Genomic DNA, 23,099 nt, shown 5'->3' with positions numbered 1-23,099 from the left:
AGGAATGTGCCATTTCCACAGAGGCCATGGGGCTGTGCAGTAGGGACTACCCACCGGCAAGGGTGGGTGTTGCAGCCTGCGCCCCCCAGTGCCACACAAGAACACTGCCACCTCGTTACTTAACACCCAGTCACAAGCCCGAGGCCACAGGCCTCCCCTTGGCTTTTTGCCTCTGCTCTGTCTTCATTGGCAAGGCTTCTCTTCTACTCTCTCAGAGCTCAAGCCTGTCCGTAGTCCTCTCTCCTGATTATCCAGTTCGTTTGCTCTTTTGCCAGGCTCCCTCAAGTTTCTTGCCCAGTGGAAACTCTCTTCTTTGTTTCCCTGAGTGACTTCAAAGTTCCACTTGCCTCCAGAGGCCCCTTCCCCCCCTCTGGGATCCCCCCCCCCCCCCCCCAGGCTCTTCACCTTCCCATGTCTCTGTGCTAATCCCCACTGCGCTCACTCCCTTCCTGGCTCTCCTGTCCTGAGTACCAGCTGGGACAGCCAGCTATAAAGAGTTTATTGGACTGAAAAGTGAGTGAATGTTCTCATGCACCCTACTCTTTCCCACCTCAGCAAAGCTTTTCAGAGTCACATTTCCAATGGAATCTGAATCTGGAAGGATTTAGATCTGCTGAAAAATGCCAAACCTCCAGCCTTTGGCTGTGTTTGAGATTTTTGGCAGTTCCTCCCACGTCTGATGTTACGAACACTGTTTATAGATGCCCGGAAAGAAGCCTTTAATGCTTGTATTGTGTTTTAACTTGCTTTCCTTTGGAGGCAGGGAATTGTCAAGTAAGTATTCACAGCACTCTGGAAAAGCCCAGGTGTTCGATGAGCATCCAGTACTAAGCGTTCATGCAGAATCCACAACCGCCAAGGGTCTATACTTACAATCCGCTGAATTTGCCACCATGCAGGTTTCTTCCTTTTGCCCCTCTCATCTTCAGTTTTGAAGCAATACAGCTATAAACATATGCTTGTGAAATAAGAAAGAAACATTCTGAGATTGCTTTACTTTTCAGTTTTTAACTGAAAATCGAGGTGAAAAAAAGCATCGGATTGCCTCTATGTGTATATATATACAATCTCGTGTATATATAAATACGCAGTGTCTGTGCTTGTATGCGTACTTCGTATACACTGTATAATATGGAGCATATTATACAGCCTGTGTGTACCCCGAAAATGAGCCCTGTGTTTAATCTCGAATTCTGCCTCTGAACCACGCTGTAGCCCCAGTGTCCTCCTGCCCCCATCTCAGACCTCGGCTTGCTTTTGTCACACACTTGAACATTCTTAGGTGAAAGAAGAAACCCACGGATTTCATTTGAAAGTCCCACTAAAACAGAAGAAAGAGCAGATGTCCTGGGAAGTGATAATTAATGTGAAGGAAGTGTCTAATTGCGAGGACTGGCATGCCCCCAGCCTCCCGGTTTTGCTCAATTTGGCAGCAAATGACATCAGCCGGGGGTGTCGTTTTGCAGAGATGTGCTCACTCCCTATTCTTCAGCGCAGATAATAATACCATTTGGTCCAATTATCACTTATGATTACATAACCTGTTTGGATTGAAGAGTTTCTCAGAAAATAAAGGTAACTTGTTTTTGCCCCAGCACAAAAACACAAGCCATTCCAGCAGGCAAGCTGCCCGACCAAGAAACACTGGGAATTCTTAGGCTAAATTATGAGTCGAACTTGAGTCGGAAACAAAGCGCCCATTGTGCGTAACCGCCAGCGACATCCAGGAGGATGTGATTGTTTCTCTGACCACAGGTTTTTCCCCAGCACACTCTCACATAAGCCGAGTCCCCAGGCGCATTCACAAAGTCGCCGAGAGCGTGCGGGAAGCATTGACAAGGCTTCCTTTTTTCTCCCTATTCTGTAGGCGCTTTAGTGCAGAGTTTGCCCAGAGACGCCAGGGTATGAGCTTTCTGAATTCGTAGACTGGTGCACTCTTTCATTTCTGTTTTAGTTCTTTGCTGGCATGCCCGGGAAGCATGGTTTGTGCCACACAGGAATGTCTGTTCACTTGGATAATGCTTGTGCATGAATGAGGTGGTTGCTAATGTGGCTCTGAACTGTACTAAGTTTCTCACTTGGCTTTGTTTGCTGCTTACAAGGGGATCAAGGTAATCCTTTCTCTTTGCATAGCCCAAGAGCAGTCACTGGTGGATTTGGAACCTGCCGCGGGAGCTGGGACAGGTCTCTCCCCACTCATCCCCCATGTCCTCAACTCCGGGAAGTCTGATTTAAGGGAACCCCACGTTACAAAAAGTTGGCCTACTGGTGTAAGAGTGGAGAGCCTACCCATCATACAGTCTCTTAGCTAAATTTGGAGGCCCAGAGCCAAAATTGAGCAGGGAAAGGCAAACTTTGGGATGATGGTGTCAGTTTAAGGTAAACCATAACCCCAAGGTGTAGGGCCAAGTGGGCATTCTTTCTGCCTTCTCTCCCTATACTTCCCACTTGCCCTTTTGTGTATCGAGAATGACCTGGGCACTTGGCCATCTGGGCCCGTTCCCACACCTGACTTGTAAGTCCCACTTCACACCATGCCACGATCTTTGACCACCTAATTCTGAACAACGTAGGCGCATTCCTGCCTGGAAAATGGCCGGTGGTTTCAGAAAGCATAGCCTCTTCCTTCTCATTCTTAGGCTCCTCTTTGGTTTGAAAATCAGCCCCTCTGGCTCCTGTGTTCTTCCTGGCTCCCAGGAGGTAGAGAGCCTGATCCCTGACTACGATGCTTTAGGTGTGGTGTAGCCCACCCCAGTGCATCTAAATCTACTCCCCCATCATCTGGGACCCCTAATGTCAGAATCTACCCTTTCTGGGGGAGCAAAGGAGGAAGCAGGACAGACAAACCCAGGTGGAGGGTCTGCTGCGTGGGGGGAGGGGAGAGGGGACCCTGGCACTGGCCTTAGCTGAGCACACTGGACCAGCAACCTTCTTGCTGCCTTTTGTTCAACACTATGTTTTGGGTTGTTTTTTTGTTTGTTTGTTTTGTTTTGTTTTGTTTTGTTTTGTTTTTGGTCCCTCTCTGTTCTAGACCGCCCGTTAGCAGAGCAGCTCCCCAGCCTGAGAAACTCCAGAAGAACAATATCACCAAAAAAAAGAAACTGGTTGAGGTGAGGAGGTTAAACTATTTTGTTTTTAATCTGATATCAGTGTCCTAAGACCTGCCTGGTGGACATCACCATCTGCGTGTCCCATAGGTACCTTCTAGTAAACCTGAATGGACCTGCTGGATCTCTTTTGTCCTCTCTCCCTCCTACATAGCGTTGTGGCCCCAAACCCAGGGAATCACAACCATTGGGTCATGTTCCTTCAGCCCTGTCACCGGGTCCTGTCAGTACTAACTTGCAAATGTCCCATGTCCTTCGAACCTGACTCCTTTCCCCCAGACCTAGGCCCCTCAGGGGAGAAGAGGGGAGACACAGGGGGGAGCGCGAGTTTATTCACTGTCTCTAATGTTGTGGGAGCTCTCACGGTGAGCCGGGGACTGTGTACGTACTTCCCAAGGTGTATTTCATGCACCTCTCATACCTGTGAGGAGGGTAGTACTATTGTTTCCATTTTACAGATAAAGACACCAGCTTCCAGAAGTTAAGTGGCTGATTAGGTCCCATGCTCAAGTTCTCCAAGCTAGGGAGTAGAGAGAGATTTGAACTCGGTTGTTCCTACTTAAGGATTGCCGCTCTGTGGACCTGTTCTTCTCTAAGAGAGGCCTCCTAGCTGTTGTTTCTGCCTTCAGAGTCCCCTGCCTCTCTGACACATCTTGCTGCCCACAGAGTTCGAGCTCTAAAATACAACTCTTGAAGTTTCACCACAGCTTTAAGACCTGGGAGATTCCCACCCTGCCCGGGGGATTCAAGTGCCTGGTTTCAAAACCTTAACCAGGAGCCGCCTTCCAGCTTCAGCACCTGTGATTTGCCACCGCACGTCAAATCTCCAGTCCCCAAACCCATTACTTAATGTTCTCTGATGCTGGGGTGGGCCCTCAGGACCCTGTGTATTAGAAGGCATTGCCTCTTGCCTCCCCACACCCTGGTCTTTCCAAGGTCTTCTCTAGCGTCTTCTCTGTGCGATCTTCCCTGATTCTCCTCATCCTAAACCCTCTTACACTCCTTCACACACACCCCCCATCCACTGCCCTTGTCACACACGCTACCGCCATTATTTCTCAGTCATCTGTCCCTCCTACCACACTGTGAACTCACTAAGGACAGAAGAGTCCATCTTAAAAATTTTTTTTATTGGAAAAGGAGGACTAATTGGGGGTATTTATCATGGAACAGAGCACAGGTCAGAAGATGCAGCTGAGCTTTAGGAAAAGACAGGATCCAGAAGCTGAGAAGCCATCACAAACCAAGATGGTGCCTCTTTCTGCCCACCAGGGCCCTGTATGTCTGATGCATTCTTCTCTTTTTCTGCAGACTTCTTGAACTATTTTGGTAGATGATGGGTATGACCCAGCCCCTGAGTTTATATCTCCTCACTTAGTTAGACAGGCAAGCCTACCAGTGTCCTCAATTCTAAATTCCTGGGAGAAACCATCTGGCCCCGTTTGACTCAGTGTCCACTAGGATGAGGGGTCACATATTACACATGCAGCTTCTGGGAGACATGGGGGTGGGAGAAGGCGGAGATGAAAGGAAGAGAAGGGCTCTCTAGGCAAGGGAGATTTCAAAAAGCAAATTTATAAAAATGGGAAAGCTCATGATAAGTGGGCTAAATAGACAATTCAGCTTGACCGAGGGGTACAGGGCATGTGTGAGTAGGGGTAATTATGCCAGCTTAGGAGTTTGGGCTTTATCCCAAATGCAGTGAAAGTCAGTGAATGTTCTGGAGTAAGGAGGAGTTATGGTATTTTAGGACAATTTGATGTTTGCAACTGATGGGCTTTAGAGAGAGAAATCAGGGAACCTAGAAAAAGGGACCCATACCTTCTTAATCTTGTATCCCACCCACCAGCCCCGTGCCTGGCACAGAAGAGCTGCCAACGGTACATGTGTGTCAAATCACATTAATAACTGATCTGGTCTTAATCGGCCACTGCTCTTTGTCATGGAAGACAAGATGGGAAGAAGAGAAAGACTGTAAACCCAGAACAGTATCTTGTTGTTGAAAAAAAAAATGCAAATGATGTGGGAACTTTGTAGGGCAAGCACCAGGCAACAGAATGAGCATGCCATTTGCCTCGATATTCTGCCAGTCCCAGTGGCATCCGTGGGAATCAAAGCAAACCCCCGGGCGACCATTCGGCTCCCCCTAAAGAGTGCCTGCCCAGGTACGGACACAAAACTTCCAGGTGACCTCTGTAGGGCATCAAATCAGTAGGCCTGGACTCACCTGGAGAGCCTCGAAGCTTATCTAGCCTATTTAGAAAACTGCCTGTAATTCTGTATGTGAGCCTAGTCCCCCTAGCGTTTCAGGGAACTAAAGAAAGGGCTGCGTTTTCTCCTGAGCTAGCCAAGAAGCGAGACGCTTTGGGCTTGGGGTCGGCTGTCCAGCCGGCCGCGCGGTCCCCATGAGGTGAGGGGCTGGCTGCCCCCAGAGCGCGGGCTCGCGGCCCTGCTCCTGCTTCCTCTGAGGGCCACTCCCTCTGTGTGTGGGGATGTAGGAGCTGGCTCTCGACCACGTGTTTGGCTACAGGGGATTCGACTGTCGCAACAACCTGCATTACCTGAATGACGGCGCGGACATCATCTTCCACACGGCGGCGGCTGGCGTGCTGCAGAACCTGGCCACGGGTAACGCGGCCCCGGGGCCCCCTCTGAGGGCAGGCTCTGCTTCCCGCCCCCCCCCACCCGGGTGTGCCTCCCCCTCCTGAGACGCCCAGGAGCTGGCACCTTCTCGGCCTGTGGGAGCTGTTCCTCTCCATTCCAGCCTGGAATCACTTGGTCCTAGAAAGTGTGGAGGCCCACGTTCAAAGGTCAAAGCCCTCTTCCTCTCTAACAACACCCTGCTGCCAGCCCTCGGAGGGAGGTGTCCACGTTTCCATCAGCTGCTCAGAGGCTGGGAGAGGGGGGGCAGGAGCTGGAAAGAGGGTGTGGGGAGTGGAGAAATTCCTTGCGGCCGGTTACCAAGAATGGAGCCCAGGGGAACTTTGCTCATTAATTTTTCACAGTGACCAGTATTTTAGCAGCTCAGATTTTCAAGTTTGGCTTGCTTTGACTGGTTAGCCAGAAGAATGAGAACTCTTACAGCATAAGCAAATCACCCCAAATGTCCCTTCACTGTAGGATGACTCGAACAAAAAGTTGAAAAAGAAATACCGCAAGCTGAAAGGAGCGTTCAGAAATTAATTTGACACCCATATCTTTGCCACCAGATTTAAATGTGTTCACGTCTTGCCTTATTTGCTTCATATCTTAAAACAGACCCCCTTTCTTTTTTCAAATTTTTATGCTCCTTCCCAAGTCTGCACGCTTGTTTATGCATACATTTTTAGACCGTGAAGTCACTGAGCACATAATGATTTGCCTTTTTTGGAAAGAACGGCCTTGAAATTTTCTATATGTTTTCTCTTTCGTGTAGCCACATATTAGCACTTTAGTAGCAACGTGCTATTTCTTTGTCTACCAGTGGCATCATCTACCTCTTAGTTCTTGGGCCTTTGAATGGGTTTACAGTGGCCACCTTGGAAGTCGGCAAGCCCATTTGTCATAGCCGATGATAACATATTTCTTGTCCTTTTTTCTACCTCCTGTGACATATGTTGAGTGAGGGCATGAGCGGGTGAAGACCTTACCTGTGCTGTCTAGGCACCCAAGTGGATTGGCGCTTTGAGAAATAAGGAGGATGTGAAAGAGAGTCCCTGATTACTTTCCTATTCCACAGCCCTCCCTTTCGGTTGAGTAAGTGGTGCCATTTTGCTCAGTTAGGTAGTATCTCCCTTATCATTTTGGACCTTTGGGAGCCTTGCACTTGGACTGAGCTCTGGACCCCCACGGGCAGCAGGGGCCGGCAAGTGCTAGAGAATAGACCCCAGCTCTTCTGCCCGGCCTGGAACAGAATCTGTAAATGTAAAAAAAAGGTCTCCCAGCTCCCCAGGCATGATTCTAAAATTGAGAACTTGGAGCCTTCACCGCTCAGTTTTACAAGGCTTTTGCAGATGCTACATAATAGTTCGGGGTTGCCCTGAGAGGTCTGCAGCCCCCCCGCCCCCACTCACCCTCCCATGTCTGCCCCTAGGGAGCCAGAGCTTCTACCTCGAGCACACGGATGACATCCTCTGCCTCACGGTGAACCAGCACCCCAAGTACAGAAATGTGGTGGCCACCAGCCAGATAGGTAGGAGCGTCCCGCAGTCGCCGAGCTTTCCCCCAGCAGAGCAGGGACACTGCCTGATGGGCAGTCATCCGGAAAGGGAGCAGGCGGGTTGCTGACATCTACTCTTTCTCGACATGGCTGTTATCTTTGGAGTCCCCAATATATCTGTGTCGTCTGGGTTGAAATATCCAGTGATTGGTGATTCTGAGGGATCGTAAAGTCAGACCAGAGCCTGATATTCCCAATAAGTGGGTGCCCCAGCCCTGTGGGCTTGTGGGGGTAGTTTTTCAGACGCCAGGGGTCAGATAAAGAGCCCCACGTCTGTAGTCTGGGATTGTGCTTGGTGAGGGCAGCTTGCAGTCTGCGTGCCTGGCTCTTCTGCACCCTGGGGAACTGCCAAGGACAAATGTGAACTGATTCACATTTGTGAGAGGTTGTGTTGTGTTGTGTTTTTTTTTAACTTTGTCATTTCAAAGGCAGTCTTTACAAACATATCCACTGCTTGTGTTCCTTGAACCCATGTCCATTTCTAAGCTTAATTTGGAGCTTCCCGATGCTGCTGCTAAGTGCCTCGCTATTAGAAACGTGACTTATTTTAGCTGTTGTCTTCCCTTGACGCTTCCTCATTGCCATTGTCCACCCAACGCAGTTGGTATGACGGAGACCCCAGGTAAGGCTGCTCCATCCGTGAGTGGTTGGAATCTGCACAGCAAAGTCATGTCGCTGTGTCGCGTTTGCTGATTGTATCTGGCGAAACTGCGGATACAAATCACTGAGCTCACCAGTTTCCTTTGTATAAACCCCTCCACAAGTGCGTGTGCTGGACGTAAATGCCCCCTTGGCCTCCGGCTCTAAAAGCACGGCACATGTGTCTCATCGTCTCTCACCACTGGCCCTGTCGGGCTGGAGGTCTCTGAAGCCCAGTAACTGTAACACCCCAGAATGATGGTCTTAAAAAGACTTTGGGGTGAACCTAAGCATGGCCTTGGCCACGCCACCCCCCCCCCCCGTTCTCCGGCCTCAGTTCTGTGTCATGCCTCACACATTCAGGGACGACGCCTTCAATCCACATCTGGGACGCCATGACCAAACACACCCTCTCGATGCTGCGGTGCTTCCACTCGAAAGGGGTGAATTACATCAACTTCAGTGCCACCGGGAAGCTCCTGGTGTCGGTGGGAGTGGACCCTGAGCACACCATCACCGTCTGGCGTTGGCAGGAAGGTAAAAGGAGTTAGGCCGTCTGTTCCTCCGGGAGGCTTGCTTGTGCTGTGTGTGGGGCTCAAACCTCCATGGGCCCCACTCTGCAGCCCACCGTAGGCACTGCTGCTGGGTCCGGCAGAAGCCGGAGAATCCCGGAGAAACTGCCCACCAGACCCCTGGACCCCATGGCCAGGGCAGTCCCAGGCTGGTTGAATGAAGGTTCTGTGGGCACTCTCTGCTAGCAGCCTTCCTCCTCAGGCGGAAGACCGTGGCCTCCTCCATTTCCATCCTAACTCCCTTCCCACCCAAATGTCCATGTCCTTGACATTCCTTCCATGACCTCCAGATCCCGCTGCCGCCTTGTCACCCTGGTTGCCTTATTACAGGAACTGGGGCAGGATTTTACCACCATGGGCTCAGAAACACTTTTTTAAAATTTTTTGTTTTTTGGCATTTTAACTTTTTCGAAATGGGGATTCACCTTATAATCAAGGTTTACATTTAACGTAACAGGATTTCTTTCTTGCCTTCTCCCAACACACTCACACACACACTCACACACACACACACACACACACACACACGTACACACACAGGCTGCTACTAAATTTATGTTCATGTTAGAATCAAAGATGTGTAATCTTTTGAGTGTATTCTCAGGTTGGCAGAACAGATCCAATTAGGACGTTAATGAGGTCTGTCTCCAGCCGGGCAGCCTGTATCTGGGGCACACTGAGCCAGGCACGCACGGAAGTGGCACTTCTCCAATTCAGGGCTTCTAGAGATTCATTATCTCAGCACCTCCCCATGGAGGGAGCTAGAAAGAGCTGGGAGCTAAGTTCCAATCCCTCCTGAGCCCCCATGTGAGAAAAAGAGGTTGGGAACCTGCAAACTTTTATGATGAGACTCGTTCATCTTATCCCATCCATTTCTCATTTTCTTATTCATTGGTGCATGGTGCCCAAATGGCCCCATTATCTAAGTTTTGGGGATGCAGCTTCATTTCCTGTCATGTCGAGTTGGTCTTAAATAGACTCAGCTCCTGATGAAACATCGAGGGTCTTAAACTATTGACTCATAGCCTTGTAGCATTGGAAGGACCAGTCCGGATCCCCCCCGTAGAGCAGTCCCTGCAAGTGCCCTCCTGACAGACTGACTCCCATCCTTGGCCGAATACTTGCAGGAAGATGGCCCACGTCACTTCCCAAGACAGCCCACCCACTGCTGGAAATCTCTTATAAAGCCCTTTCTTGCGAGGGCCTAACTGGCTTCATTATGCCTTTCTTCTATGGCACGAACTCTGCCGTCTGCAGTGGCCAAGACCAAGTCCATGCCTAGGTCCTTGGAAGAGAGTTGTCCTGTTGGGCCCCGTGCACAGGCTAGTCCTTCAGTCCAGGCCCACTCTCCTCCCTTCTGCCATCTGCCCCTCTGGATAGCCACCTGCTCCAGCCCTGCCCCAGCCCAGACTCCTGCTCATCCGGGGCGCCTTCTGACCTCCCGTGGGGGAGTGGGGCTCGGGGGGTGGGGGACTGGGAGAGCCGGGACTTTTAAGTAAGCTTTTAAAACATGATCAAGAGAAGCCTTCTCTTGGGGAACTTTCTCCCATTGTCTTTGTTGGAACCAGCCCTTGGGTGTCTGCAGAAGGGTTCTGAGCCAGTAATAATGTCTAATGTTGTGTCACCAACCACCAGCTCATCTGAGCCGATTGTGTGTGGTTTTTCCTTCACTTCAAGTCCTGTTTACAGATGATACAGTTTTGAGAGTGGTTTATCTACATTTTTCTTACCATTAGCATATTATTCATTCTTCGTTTGTTGGAGGACTGTTTTTGTGGAACTCCAGGTGTATGTGTGTGTAGCTAAGAAACAAAGTTGAGTACAAAATGAGCTTATTATATAAAATGCACATTGTCAGGTCCTCGATACTTGAATGAAACTTGTTCTGAGCAAAGTAGAAGCCACTGCAAGGCAGGACACAGGCATGCCTACAATTAGAAGGGTCCCTGGAGTAAGACCAGGAAAAAACAAACAGTGGCTTAGAAGAAGGTGCAAAATAAACCACTCAAGTGTACTCTCAAGGCGGAAGAGAGAGAGTCTGGGAAATTTCCAGAGCGGCAGTGCTTCTAACATAACCCTCCATCCCACTCCACCCCCATAAGCCACATCCAGGCCCCCATGAACACAGCAGGAAGGGTTGGCCCCAGGGGTGGAAGCTTCCAGATATGAGAAAACGGCAAAGGGCACCCTTCATTTCCCCACTTCTGGTGTCTGAACTCACCACAGGATTCCCACCCACGGGAAGCTGAACCCTCCCCTGGAGTGTAGTTGGAGACTCCCATTCCTTTAGACAGTTCTTTCTTTCCAAGATTCTCTACTTTTACGTTCTTCAAAAAAGTCCTTCACATTCCTTTCTCTTTCATGGTTTTTGGGTTTAAAAATTCTACCTTTTATACTTAATTATTAGTTTTTTCCTCAACCCCATTTATGTGTTTGACTCATCTGTGGAGCTTTAACTTTTGTCCTCAGACAACCCCAGCTCCACCTTTTATTTGTAGAGCAATTTTGGGAAAGTTATTTTAACCTCCTGGTGCCTCAGTTTGGCTCATCTGTAATTTGGGGATAATAAGAGTTCCCATTTTATAAGGTGTTGAGAGCAGTGTCTGAGGTGGGGAGGGTGCTGTTGAGGAAGAAGGAACATCTGCAGGGTACCCTGGGCCTTGCTGGGATGGAGAGCCATCTTGAGTGAGCTGCGCTTCAGTGCCTGGCCCGGAGTGTGGGAGGACCCCCCTCTCACCAGAATCTCTCACCCATACAGGCGCCAAGGTTGCCAGCCGAGGGGGTCACCTGGAGCGCATATTTGTGGTGGAATTTCGCCCGGACTCAGACACCCAGTTTGTGTCCGTCGGGGTCAAACATATGAAGTTCTGGACCCTGGCAGGCAGCGCCCTGCTTTACAAGAAAGGGGTCATCGGGTCCATGGAAGCTGCCAAGATGCAGACGATGCTCTCTGTGGCCTTCGGTGCTGTGAGTTCCAGCAGAAGCTTCCTGAGAGGGGACCCTGACCCCCGGGCATGGGCATGGGGGTCACCTATAGCCACAAAGCTGCAAGCAACAAGAAAGCAATTTCCCCATTTTCTCCTTTATTGGCTTACTTGCAACCATTATTCCCTTTCCTTAGCACAGACAGGTGAATTGACTGTATTTTTCCCTATTTTTACCCTTGAAATATTCATTAGAAAAGGTAGGACCCCCCCAACACACACACACTCACTTAGGGCAGGAGCTTCGTCATTCTAAAGGCAGACTGACTTGCAAGCCTGTTAGGCCTGAGTTAGACAGGTGCAGACGGTTTGGGACCGATTCCTCCCCGGACAGCCTCCCGATTCCTCCTAGCCTTCTTGTGCCACAGATGCCCCAAGTGACCCCTTGCGTAGGCTGTGGGGCACCCTCAGTCAATGCAGGCTCCCCTGGGGACATTCTGAAACCCAGCCAAGTCTTGGTCCTGCAGGTGTGGATTTACGTACCTTGTTCCCAAGCCCATGAAAATTTGGGCTGGAGTCCTGCCCCTCACCCCTTACTCTGCAGTCATCTGGGGCTGGTTCCCAGGATGGAAGTTCATTTGCATGCAGACATGCACACAGTGGGGAAGTCAAATGCCCCAGACCAACTCAGGAGAGTGAATTTCAGGGCTGAGTGATTTTCTTATCATATGTGCCTCGTGGTCTCCTGTCAAGTCTTTTGCCTTTCCTTAGCATGGAAGGTCAATTTAAGCGTGTGTTTGTGATTCTCTAGCTCTGGTTCCCGAAGCAAGGAGCAGGTGGCTGGGAGGGGGCCCTCTTGAGAGCTGCTGTGAGTGTCCTGGTGTGGAAGGTGTCCCTTTGTTTACAGAACAACCTCACTTTCACGGGTGCCATCAATGGAGACGTCTACGTGTGGAAGGACCACTTCCTCATCCGGCTGGTGGCCAAGGCTCACACAGGCCCCGTCTTCACAATGTACACAACCCTTCGGGACGGACTCATAGTGACCGGTGGCAAAGAGCGGCCGTAAGCTGAAACTCCCCTGAGGACAGCTGGGCTTCTCTTACTGTCTTGGGAGAGAGTGACAGAAACACTTGCCCCTGGGAGAAAATGCAGCTTTTCGTTCTCCCATCTTTTCTGCTGCAGCAGGGAGATCAGTCTCCCCTCTCTCCAAGAGGGCCCTAGGTCAAACCTTTCAGAAGTACAAATCAGAGATGGGGAGAGGTGGTTTCATGGTAGTTTAAAATCCAGAGAGGTATTCTTGGATAGACCCGAGTGACTATGCTGATCATCAAGTGTTCCTCTCCATAGCTCTTTGGGGGGCAGGAGACTGGGGAGGAGGGGAGAGAAGTTCCCGTAGGAACAGAGATGTGAAAATGAAGCAGAAAAACAGAGAAGCATTTCTCTTCATGTTTGATCTGATAAAAACATGGTTTGATTTTTTTAGATTGCAATCCTCTCCTTCTACCATAGTGGCCTTTGAAAGTATTCTAGGAAATCTGCCAGTCCAAATGGTTGTAACCACCCATCGGTGGGGCCGAGAAAGAGGCCACCCTGGAGGGTCTGTCCTGCTGGGCCCCAGTGGCTGTGACCTTGATGATAGGGACAGGGGGCCTGGCGTGTCACAGGCAAGTCTTAGGACAAGGGCCAACATGCTAAGTGCCTCTTGATCCTTTTTAGGACCAAAGAAGGAGGTGCCGTGAAACTGTGGGACCAGGAGATGAAGCGCTGCCGGGCCTTCCAGCTGGAGACAGGCCAGCTGGTGGAGTGTGTGCGCTCCGTGTGCCGGGGCAAAGTGAGTGGGCGGGGCCGGTCTACCCCCAGCTGTCCCCTTGGGGCCCAAGTGAGAGTTAGTGCAGCTGGACACCTTCCCTGTGCTGGATTGTTGAATCCTTAGAACCAGCCTCCGAGGTGGGACTCGAACTGCCGTGGGGAGTTGGCTTAGCAGAATCCAACAGACCCAGGTGCAGACTCTTCTGAGTAGCCCTGGCTGTGTGACCTTGGGTGTGTTACTTAACCTTTCTGTTCCAGCACATGCATCGTTGTGAGGGTCACATGCATTATAATGCATGGTGCCTTTCCTTACGCCTGCCTCATAGCCACATTCAGTGGATGTTAGCTGCTATTACAGATAATATTATTACTATAGGCATAGAGATAGTCGATAATTTGCCTATGCCCACAGTTACACGAGCAGTAAGGGGGCAGGAAGCGGCCATCAAACTGTGATGCAAAGCCATAGGTTTTCAAGTCATACCTGGGCTGAGTCTCAGAAACAAGTGCGAGGTTGGGTTTTTTTGTTGTTGGTCTCTTGGTGTGTTGTGTTTTGTTCAAATATGGATGTCCAGGCTCTTGCCCAGAGCTGCCAAATCAGAATCTTAGTCACGTGTGTTCCTTTTTTCCTTTTTTTTTTTTTTTTTAACTCCCCAAGAAATTCTGAGGTACTTGAAAATAAATCTTAACCTCTGCTTTGGCTTCAGGATATACCCCATAAAAAAAGGCAGACATGACTTGGAGTCTCCATAATTAGGAATGGAGAACTTTGTTTTTAAATAGATCAATGGCAGTCATCCGGTAGGGTAATGAGACATCTGGGAGGTGAGGCGGAGCTAGGCCCAGAATGTGGGGCTCATCTGGAGATGGCATTTTTGTTCAGTGTGTGAGGGAGAATTTAGGAAGAACCTGAGCTGTCCAACAGCAGAAACTGGCTGCCCAGCTCTGTAGTGAGGTTGCTGTCGTGGAATATTCTTGCAGAGAGACCCGATGATGGAGGCTCTGTTCTCATCCACGGCTGAGGGAGAACGGGAGGTGAGGGGTGACGTGTAAGGTGGGCGACTGAGTCAACAACAGAACCCTCTCAGCCCTTCCCGCGGTAGTGCCGTGGCCGGCAGAGCCACTCCCAGTTTGCTCTAATTGTGTTCTTCTTGAAGTTATTCTTTAAAATACAGATCTCCTTTTTTACCTATCTTTATCTATTTGTCTGCCAATCGAGCACTCCCTAGAGAGCGAGTAGATGATAAAATTATTTCATTTTAAATTGTGGCAAAATATAGATAACATAACAATTTACCACTTTCGCCATTTTTAGGTGTGCCATCCAGCGGTAGTGAGTACATTCCCGTTGCTGGGCAACCATCGCCCCCGTCCACCCACAGAACATTTTTTATCTTGTAGAACTGAAACTCTGTACCTGTGAAGTACTCACGCCCCTTTCCCCTTCCCACCAGCACTTGGCGACCGCCATTTGACTTTTCTCTGTGAATTGGACTAGTAAGTCATACGAGTGGGATCATACAGTATTTGTCTTGTTTCTAATGTTTTTATTGCAACAGGGAAAAATTTTAGTAGGAACCAAAGATGGAGAAATAATTGAAGTTGGTGAAAAAAATGCTGCTTCCAACATCCTGATTGATGGACACATGGAAGGGGAGATCTGGGGCCTGGCCACACACCCCTCCAAGGACATCTTCATCTCTGCCAGCAACGACGGCACGGCCCGCATCTGGGACCTGGCTGACAAGGTGAGGGGCCCTCTCTGCCCGGGCTCGGATGCCCGCAGGTGGGTCTGGCCGGAGCCTGGCGGGAGGAGAGGTCTGGCCAGGGTCAGGCCAGAGATGCGCGATGTGGCAGGTCAGCCATTAAGTTGGACAGCCAGCACACACCCAGTCCGTCTGTCTTTTGGCTGCGTATCCATCCATAACTACAGTACAGGAATAATCTGAAAATGATTTTTCTCTTGTCATAGAAAGTCCACAAAGCCTTAAAAAGAAAGAGATAGGTCTTCCCTGGATGGGAAGACCAAGAATGATTTAAAACATCAGATGTTTCCAAATGGAACGTGTCAATCAAAATCCCACCAAAGTTCCTCTTGGAGTATGGAAAAAAATTAAAAATTAAAAAATTCATCTTGAGTAAAAAATAGCAAAGAGTAGTCTGGGGAGAAAATTATTGTTGCCAAGTCTTATCTGCTATTAAAACAAGTAGTGAGGGGCGCCTGAGTAGCTCAGTGGGTTACGTGTCCCAATCTTGCTTTCGGCTCAGGTCCTGATCCCAGGGCTGTGGGATTGAGCCCCGCGTCGGGCTCTACGCCGGGCATGGACTCTGCTCAGAATGCCCTCTCCCCCTCTCCTTCCGCCCCCCTCCGCCTCCTGCCACCTCACTCACACTCTTTCTAAAGAATTTTAAAGATTCCTCTCTCTAAAGAATTTTAAAAAGTTTTTTTTAAAAAAAAAAAGGTACTTAAGTTCTAATAATTAAAATAGTTGGGCTCATCACAAAATAGCCAGTAAATATTTCATATTTTTAGTGTGAGGATCAAAGAACAGATATGCAAAAGCCTAACTATGGTTGCTGTATTTACGTTAATTTTCCTAATTATTTGCTGTGTTTATTATTAACAATGGCCATCATTTAGTGAGTACCTGCTACACACCAGATGTCTCATATGCACGATCATTAATGCTTACAGCAATCTTGCACAAGCAGTATTAATCTCCCTTCTTTTCCAATGGGAAAATGGGGAAGTTACTGACGCAAACACACCGGGCTAGTGACAGCCAGGACGCGGGATTTGAACCACCAGGTGCGGAAGCTCCAACTCTTTTCCCGGAGCAAGAGGGGGTGCAGTCTAGGGCCGGAGGGTCCGGTCCGGCTTGCTGCCTGTTCTACAAAGTAAACCAGGCTCGTGGGTTACGAGGCGCCTGTGGCTGCTTTGGTGCCACACTGGCAGAGCTCATGGTGGCCAGAGATCATATGGACCGTGAAGCCTACAGTATGGACTACCAAACCCCTTACAGAAAACTTCAGCAGCCTCTGCCCTGATCCGTGTTGTCTCCAAGCGGCTCTAATTCAAACATCCTGGCTGCCACAGCTACTCGGGCATGGTTCCTATAAGAAGCAAGAGGTCTGCAGGCCAGAGACAGCCTGAGCGCTCTGGCCTGGGTGCGGGATTTCCCTGGGCGACCAGCCGAGGCGGCCGGGGGCTCAGGGACTGTTACTCTGTATCAATGTAGAAGCTGCTCAACAAGGTGAACCTGGGCCACGCAGCCAGGTGTGCAGCCTACAGCCCCGATGGGGAGATGGTGGCCATCGGCATGAAGAATGGGGAGTTTGTCATCTTGCTGGTGAACAGTCTCAAAGTCTGGGGGAAAAAACGAGACCGGAAATCTGCTATCCAAGATATCAGGTACATAGCAGGTGGTCTGGGCAGGAAGAAGGAGGGTGGTTCCCATTCCGGAAGGGTCAGGGCCAGGGCTGGACTGAAGAACTCATTTGTGAGGGGGTCCCTTTCAGCGAGCCAGCTGTGGAAGGAGACTCTCTCCCACACGTGAACTCTCAGACATGTCTTTGCTAATTTCCATGAGAGTTTTTACCAAGTAAAAACTACATGTACCATGCCATTCTACCTAAGGCTGCATCCATTTCCTTACTGTCCTGGGCTAGGATCCAAAGAAATGGCTGAATTCCCTAGAATGTCAGAGAAGGTAACCATGTGTGAGTCATGAAGTGAGATCTCCCTGCCTTCGAGCCTGGGAGGCCCCTCCCAGAGCCGACCTCATGCCTGACCGGCCCAAACAGCCCTTCTTATGGACCATGCTCTTGGATTGCTTTTTCTAGAATCAGCCCAGACAGCAGATTCTTAGCTGTTGGTTCTTCTGAACACACAGTTGACTTCTATGACCTCACTCAGGGCACAAGCCTGAATCGCATTGGCTACTGCAAAGATATTCCAAGCTTTGTCATTCAGATGGATTTCTCAGCGGACGGCAGATACATCCAGGTATGTTTCAGCTCTGCTGTGCTCCGAGGCAACCAAGAATAATAATAATAATAATGTTACTAATACTAATAGGAATAATGCCAGCCACAGCAACAACAGTGACGGCTTACAGTAAGTAATTGAGTCCTTGCTTTGTGCTGGGCTGTGTACTCACTTCCTCTTCATAGGAACCCGGTCAGTACTGTTACTTTCCCCCGACTTGGTTAAGGAAAGGGCAGAGGCCTAGAGAATTTAAAAATGTTGAAGAACTAGAATTTTAAAAAGTGGAGTTGTCCTTCAGTAAGAAATGCAGGCAGCATAAGCCCTAATCCACTTCTAGCCTCCCCCCACCTCCTCCCCGTCAAAGCCTCCTAGCTTCGGGTTCCCTGGGGCCGTACCTGAGCCTGTGTGGCTTCTTATCCGTGGTCATTTCAGTTCCGCTTCTTCAGTAGTGTGGCCCATCCACACTTGGGACCTGAACTCTGGGCCTGGAGTGGAGGCTCCTCACTCTCCTGGGGAACAGACGGTGGGAAGGGACGAAGAGGGGTCCCACCTTAGGGACTGTGAGCTGAAAAGAGAATGATGTCTTATCCAGCACTCTGAACAAATATTAGGCGTTAGTGAGCCGGCCTGGAGTCGGATACCCATTGTGAAATGAGAGGGGACCCATTCATCAGGGGAGTATCTACGGAACGAGGCACCTTGCTAGGCTTTTGGGTGGACAGAGTGGGCCTGCTCCTTGCTCTCCTGGAGCTTGCCCTGTAATGGAGAAGACAAGCGTTCAACAGATGATCACAAAATATACATATAATTACAAACTGTGATTATGTCCTGGGAAGGAAAACTACAGGGTGCTGTGGGAGCGCTTAACAGGCGCCGAATTTAGATTCACTTCCTCTCCGCACAAGTGATACTTAAGCTGAGGCCTGTGGGCTGTGTAGGAGTTAGCCAACAAAGAGAGGCAGGAACAGTTTTCCGGGCCATCTGTACAAAGGCCCCGAGGTGGGGAAGATCTCGGCGCATTCCATGCACAGCAGGAAAACGCAGGGTGGCCAGCCGAGAGGCACCCATGGGGGTAGAAGGGGCTGGAGAGTTTTTGGAAAATGGCTATCTCCCCCTCGGATATTCTCAAAGAAGAAAAGGTCAGGTCCTAGATGCTTCAGAAATCATCTACGTCAGTGGCTGTCCGTGAGAACACTTGCCTACCTCTGTACCAAAGCACCTGTTTCTCCCAGAACACGGATTCCCAAACTTGGAGCATTAGACATCCCCTGGAGGTGTTGTTAAAGCACAGATTGCCGGGCCCCACCCTCACAGTGTCTGGTGCGGGCGTACCCAAGAATTTGTATTTCCAGCAACTTTCCAGATGCTGCTGCTTGTGGTCAGGAACCACATTTGGGGAACCACTGCCTTAGGACTTTGGAAAAGAGCTAGAAAAGGAATGGAAAAATGTCCTGCTCCCATGACTTTTGCTGCAGGCTGACCACAGGCTTTGCAGCCTCAAGCTGAACTTGGATTTGTTGAAAAGTCCTGGGGATCCAGAGGCTTGGCTGGTGTTCTGGGAAACAGCACACCGAAAGGGGAGCCCTTTGAACTAGAGAGAAGGTTGATGGACTTGGTTGCCTTCTGCTTGCAGGTGTCAACAGGAGCCTACAAGCGCCAGGTGCATGAGGTCCCCCTGGGGAAGCAGGTCACTGAAGCCATGGTCATCGAGAAGATCACCTGGGCCTCATGGACAAGGTGACTGGAGGAAAACAGCTTCTTAAGGAAAAGGTCACAAGGGAGCCTCTTGTGCCAGGCTCGGCCTCCAAGTTTGCATGTGGCCGGGATGTGAAGAAGCTCAGAGATGGAGCTGTCTTGTCTTTTCTTGGGGGCAAGGGAGGGCTTGGAAGGCTTCTCGGTACCAGTTTGGGCCACTGGCTTTGATCCAGCGTCGGCTTTTGAAATGCAAAATCCCTCCTTTTGTGTAATGGTCCCAGGGCCCAACCTCACCCAGCAAGTGCAAAGGGAAATGGTCTCCGGGCTCCTGACTCAGGCCCGGGCCGCAGCGCTGGGAGGCAGAGCCACTTAGGATGAGAAAGACGGCCTTGCCAGTTCAAGGGAAAGGTCACCACCAGGCTGTGAGCTTGAGGGCGCCTAAGCAGGCGTACAGTCCGAGGGAAGGACCGGAGGGCCAAGAGAGTCAAGGATGGGGGTGACTTTTCTTCTGGGGTGTGAGGGACTGGGGCACAGCAGAACAGTAAGATCGAGGGTAAGTGCCCAGTGTCCCCCAGGAGGGGACAGAAGAGCCACATGATCATAGTGAAGGACGCAAAATAGCCCTCTCTCCCTCTTACCCCCGGGAGAGGGTGCCTGACTGCGGGAAGCCTTCTCCTACGTCTCCTGCTGACACCTCGTCTTGTTCAAACAGCGTTCTGGGGGACGAAGTCATTGGCATCTGGCCACGAAATGCAGACAAGGCTGATGTCAACTGCGCATGTGTGACCCATGCTGGCCTCAACATTGTCACCGGGGATGACTTTGGGCTAGTGAAGCTCTTTGATTTTCCATGCACAGAAAAATTTGTGAGTCTTCCTCAGAGTAACCTCCGTGCACTGCCTCCGGGCTCTTTCCTTCTGCAGACCGCAGGCGGTGGGGCCACACTGAGACGGCCATCTAGACTCTAGAACAAGAGCAACCCTGTTCTGGCCCTGTGGAGATTTGGTGACCCCTAACCGTTGCATCTCCCTCTGAAGGAGAGGTCCCGGAAGCCAGGGGAAGGGAGGATGGGAGGTGTACAAATTGGCCACCTTGGGCAAGAATGAACGGGAAAGCCAGTCAGCGAAAGGCTGGCTGAAAGAAACGTCCAGAGCCAATGGGAATGGCCGGAGTGACGATGATTCCGGGAGGGGGAGACTGGAGTCCCGGAAGTGGTCTGTGGTTGCTGGGAGGGGCAGGGTCTCTCAGCTCTCTCTGTTCACTTCGGCTCACAGGCCAAACATAAGCGTTACTTCGGCCACTCAGCTCACGTGACGAACATCCGCTTCTCTCATGACGACAAGTATGTGGTCAGCACTGGAGGAGATGACTGCAGGTAGGATCCTGACTGACCTGGCTCGGATTCCCCGGGCCTGGCCGGTACTCCCTGCCCCCGTCCCCACATCAGGTGTCCTGGGGGTCAGCCCCTCCCAGGGACATGGGGAGGGGCTGATGTCCCAATGAAGACAAGGACTTTTCAAGTATGGTCTTTAGTCTCTGATGACTCCCAACCCCAAACTTGATGGGCCCATGTCCCCACTGGAGCTGTCCTGGGACTGGTGAGAAGGGGAGGGCATGATTCCTACTCTGAGCACTGCCGGGTGGATGGGGGAGGCAGGGGGGGCGGGGGGGACCCAAGATGGCTGATTCCAGGCAGCCCGTGGCATCCTTGCCTATAATCAGGTTAAAATGACCTCGATCTGTAGGTCTTTTAACTCCTAACTTCCAGCTGATCACCAGCGTTCTTAAGATGGATGATTAATCCACAACCAAGAGAGCTTTAAAAATAGTAGTAAGCTTCAGTCACCCTGAGAAACAAGGGTGTTCCCCAATTTTACATGAGGTCAGATGAGAAGTGAAGCCATTAGGCCCAGTGCTAGTTAGTAGCAGGAGAACCTCAACCAGCTATTTGCACGGGGCTGCTTTTGACCTTAACTGCTGCTGTGTTAAGGCCCAGGGTTCAGTGGGAGGCATGACTGGCCTTCCAGTGATTTGGAAGGACCCCTGCCAGCCTGCTCCAGAGATGACCTCAGCCTCTGCAGCATTTCCAAGGCCCCTTTCTCTTGTCCCTCCAAGGGCATCCCTTCTTTGGGTCACGGACGAATAGGACGAGGTCGTTCCTCAACTCTCATTCTCTACCTCTAACGTAGTTCAAGGGCTTTACTGCAACATGAATATTGGTTTCATTTCAGCCCAAGCAAAATGCTTGGGGGGTGGGATGAAGAATAGAGCAATCCAGACCAGCAATGCACTGGTCTGAGAGGTTGTGGAAAAGGCCTCTGTAGAGAATGCCAGAAGGATGGTGCAGAAAACGGCCCCCAAAGGTGCTTTCTGATAGCCTGCGGGGCGGGGGGAGGGCACGGTCTCGGGTCTGCCGAGCCGACAGCAGCCGGCACTGAGCGCCCTTGAGGTCCTACCGCCAGCCTGTCCCCGCTTCAGGGCCCCCCTGAATGCCCCCTTTCGGGGCCGTGCCTGCCAGACCACCACCAAGCTAGCAACGAGAGGCCAAGTGAACTGGTCACCCCGGTGCAGGAGATCGGAGGTGACTTTTGATGACTCTAGAAGGCTTAGAAGTAACCTTTAAACTGCATGGCCCCTGGGCCTTTGTAGCCATGGGAGCGTACTCGGACCCCTGGCTCTATGTCCAACACTAGCAAGGGTTCTCCTACCCAAGGGGGGCTGATAAAACCTCTTCAGCAGTAACGGGAGAGTGTGAAGTCGAGGTGCCAAGGTCCTTCCATTCAGCACACTCAGGCTGCCCAAAGAGCCAAACGAAACAAAAACCAATAGGCCATTTTAAAGAAGCAGATCTTTAATTGGCGGCAAGTTCCCTGGTTCGTCTTTAGAGATGGAAATCACAACGTCCGGTACATCCCCTGAGCTTGATTCTGGAGCACTTGGTAAGATTGCTTTTGGTTACTTGACAGAATGATGATGTCCAGCCATGCAAGATCAATGTCTGGTCTGCTTTTTCAGTGTGTTTGTGTGGCGATGTCTGTAAATGCCAGAAACCTCTTGCTCGCTGCTGCTCCCCGCCCCCCAGCCACCGCGGAGGCATGCCGGGGCCCCTCCGTGCCACCAGCTGCCGCGTGCCCACAGCGCTGCAGGCCACACGAGCACCACGTGCCAGCGAAGCGGGGTGACCGCCCCATCCTCTGCGGAACTGTGCTGCCCGGAAGGTCAGTTCTCACATGGGAGGAGTGCTTGCCTCTGTTCGTGACACGACACAAAAAAATCCTCTCTGACCATGTAGCCCACTGACAGAATTTAAAGCCTCAGTTACCCTAACCAATATGTAGCTTTTAATTTGCATCAGAACTTTTACAAAAGATGTTTTGCTATTCTGTTTCTATATACTTTAAAAATGTTCATTTTTACCAATGAGTTGAACAAGACCGCTTCAGTTAGATGCACCTAAGCATTAGAACTACCGATAGCCTCAGTTCTCCACATTTAGCTTTCAAAACCAAATGAGCCATGTATAAACAAGTTGAGAAACTTAATTTTTTAACGTTTCATTTGCAGAGTTTTATATCCATTAAGTGCCTTTGAAAGTTTCCAGTTGTGTGGGCTGTCTCACCTCCCACAGATTTTCTCCTTTCTACATATGGTGCTAAAACTTCAAAACTGAGGAGGGCTACAGGACCCTTAACAGATTCCTGGTCTGTCACCCATGTCATGTGTTTATGTCCCAGCTTCCTAAATGCAAGACATCGGTTACCTGCTTGGGAAATAGTGGCAGGTGAGCAGCAAGGAAACTGAAATTCAGGAGGGAGGGGGTAGAAATGGGTTTTCGCTGTTCAGTGCCAAACCTACAAAATCCAAATAGAAGTAAAATAAACCTCTACTACAAAATAGAAGGGGGGGTGGGGAAAAAAAAGATCAAGTGGGTCTAGGAGGATGAACCCTTAATCCTAAAATGGTAATACATGAGGTGACCCAAGGCTGCATTGGGTCTACCCCCTCCCCCCCCCAGAGTGGGACTGACTTGACCCCATGGATTTGTTCAGGTGAGCTATATAGGTCAAGTCCAGATAAAAAGAAAAAAACAAACAAACAAAAAAAACCCTGCTGAACAAATTCCTAAGCCCAAGCAATATTTGATAAGATTATAAAACAAAATAA

The 23,099-nt window shown here is 50.3% G+C and overlaps 1 protein-coding gene across 7 annotated transcripts in view; it reads left to right on the top strand.

Moving 5' to 3' along the window:
- The window catches only part of EML6 (EMAP like 6), a 273,045-nt gene extending 250,601 nt beyond the window's left edge, over positions 1-22,444 (top strand). For 3 of the 7 annotated variants that reach the window (XM_073897700.1, XM_025868832.2, XM_073897702.1), the window contains 14 exons: positions 3,032-3,110; positions 5,606-5,735; positions 7,180-7,278; positions 8,308-8,481; positions 11,275-11,483; positions 12,348-12,505; positions 13,160-13,274; positions 14,812-15,000; positions 16,492-16,664; positions 17,096-17,258; positions 18,874-18,977; positions 19,648-19,801; positions 20,210-20,310; positions 21,951-22,444. In XM_073897700.1, coding sequence (XP_073753801.1) covers positions 3,032-3,110; positions 5,606-5,735; positions 7,180-7,278; positions 8,308-8,481; positions 11,275-11,483; positions 12,348-12,505; positions 13,160-13,274; positions 14,812-15,000; positions 16,492-16,664; positions 17,096-17,258; positions 18,874-18,977; positions 19,648-19,801; positions 20,210-20,310; positions 21,951-21,975 — 1,873 coding nt within the window. In that variant the 3' untranslated portion in view covers positions 21,976-22,444. Of the gene's footprint in view, positions 1-759; positions 1,588-1,867; positions 1,903-2,102; positions 2,112-3,031; positions 3,111-5,605; positions 5,736-7,179; positions 7,279-8,307; positions 8,482-11,274; positions 11,484-12,347; positions 12,506-13,159; positions 13,275-14,811; positions 15,001-16,491; positions 16,665-17,095; positions 17,259-18,873; positions 18,978-19,647; positions 19,802-20,209; positions 20,311-21,950 lie in introns of those variants that run through there. The other 4 variants (XM_073897704.1, XM_073897701.1, XR_012379830.1 and 1 more) reach the window with 4 other exon arrangements.
- The last annotated feature ends 655 nt before the right edge of the window (positions 22,445-23,099 follow it).

Source organism: Callorhinus ursinus, unplaced genomic scaffold, assembly GCF_003265705.2.
Source record: "Callorhinus ursinus isolate GAN/ISIS: 27379988/994484 unplaced genomic scaffold, GSC_fseal_2.0 scaffold10, whole genome shotgun sequence".
In the NCBI taxonomy this organism is placed as follows: Eukaryota; Metazoa; Chordata; class Mammalia; order Carnivora; family Otariidae; genus Callorhinus; species Callorhinus ursinus.
The sequence above is the reverse complement of the archived record's forward strand: the minus strand, read 5'-3'. Positions and strand labels throughout refer to the sequence as shown.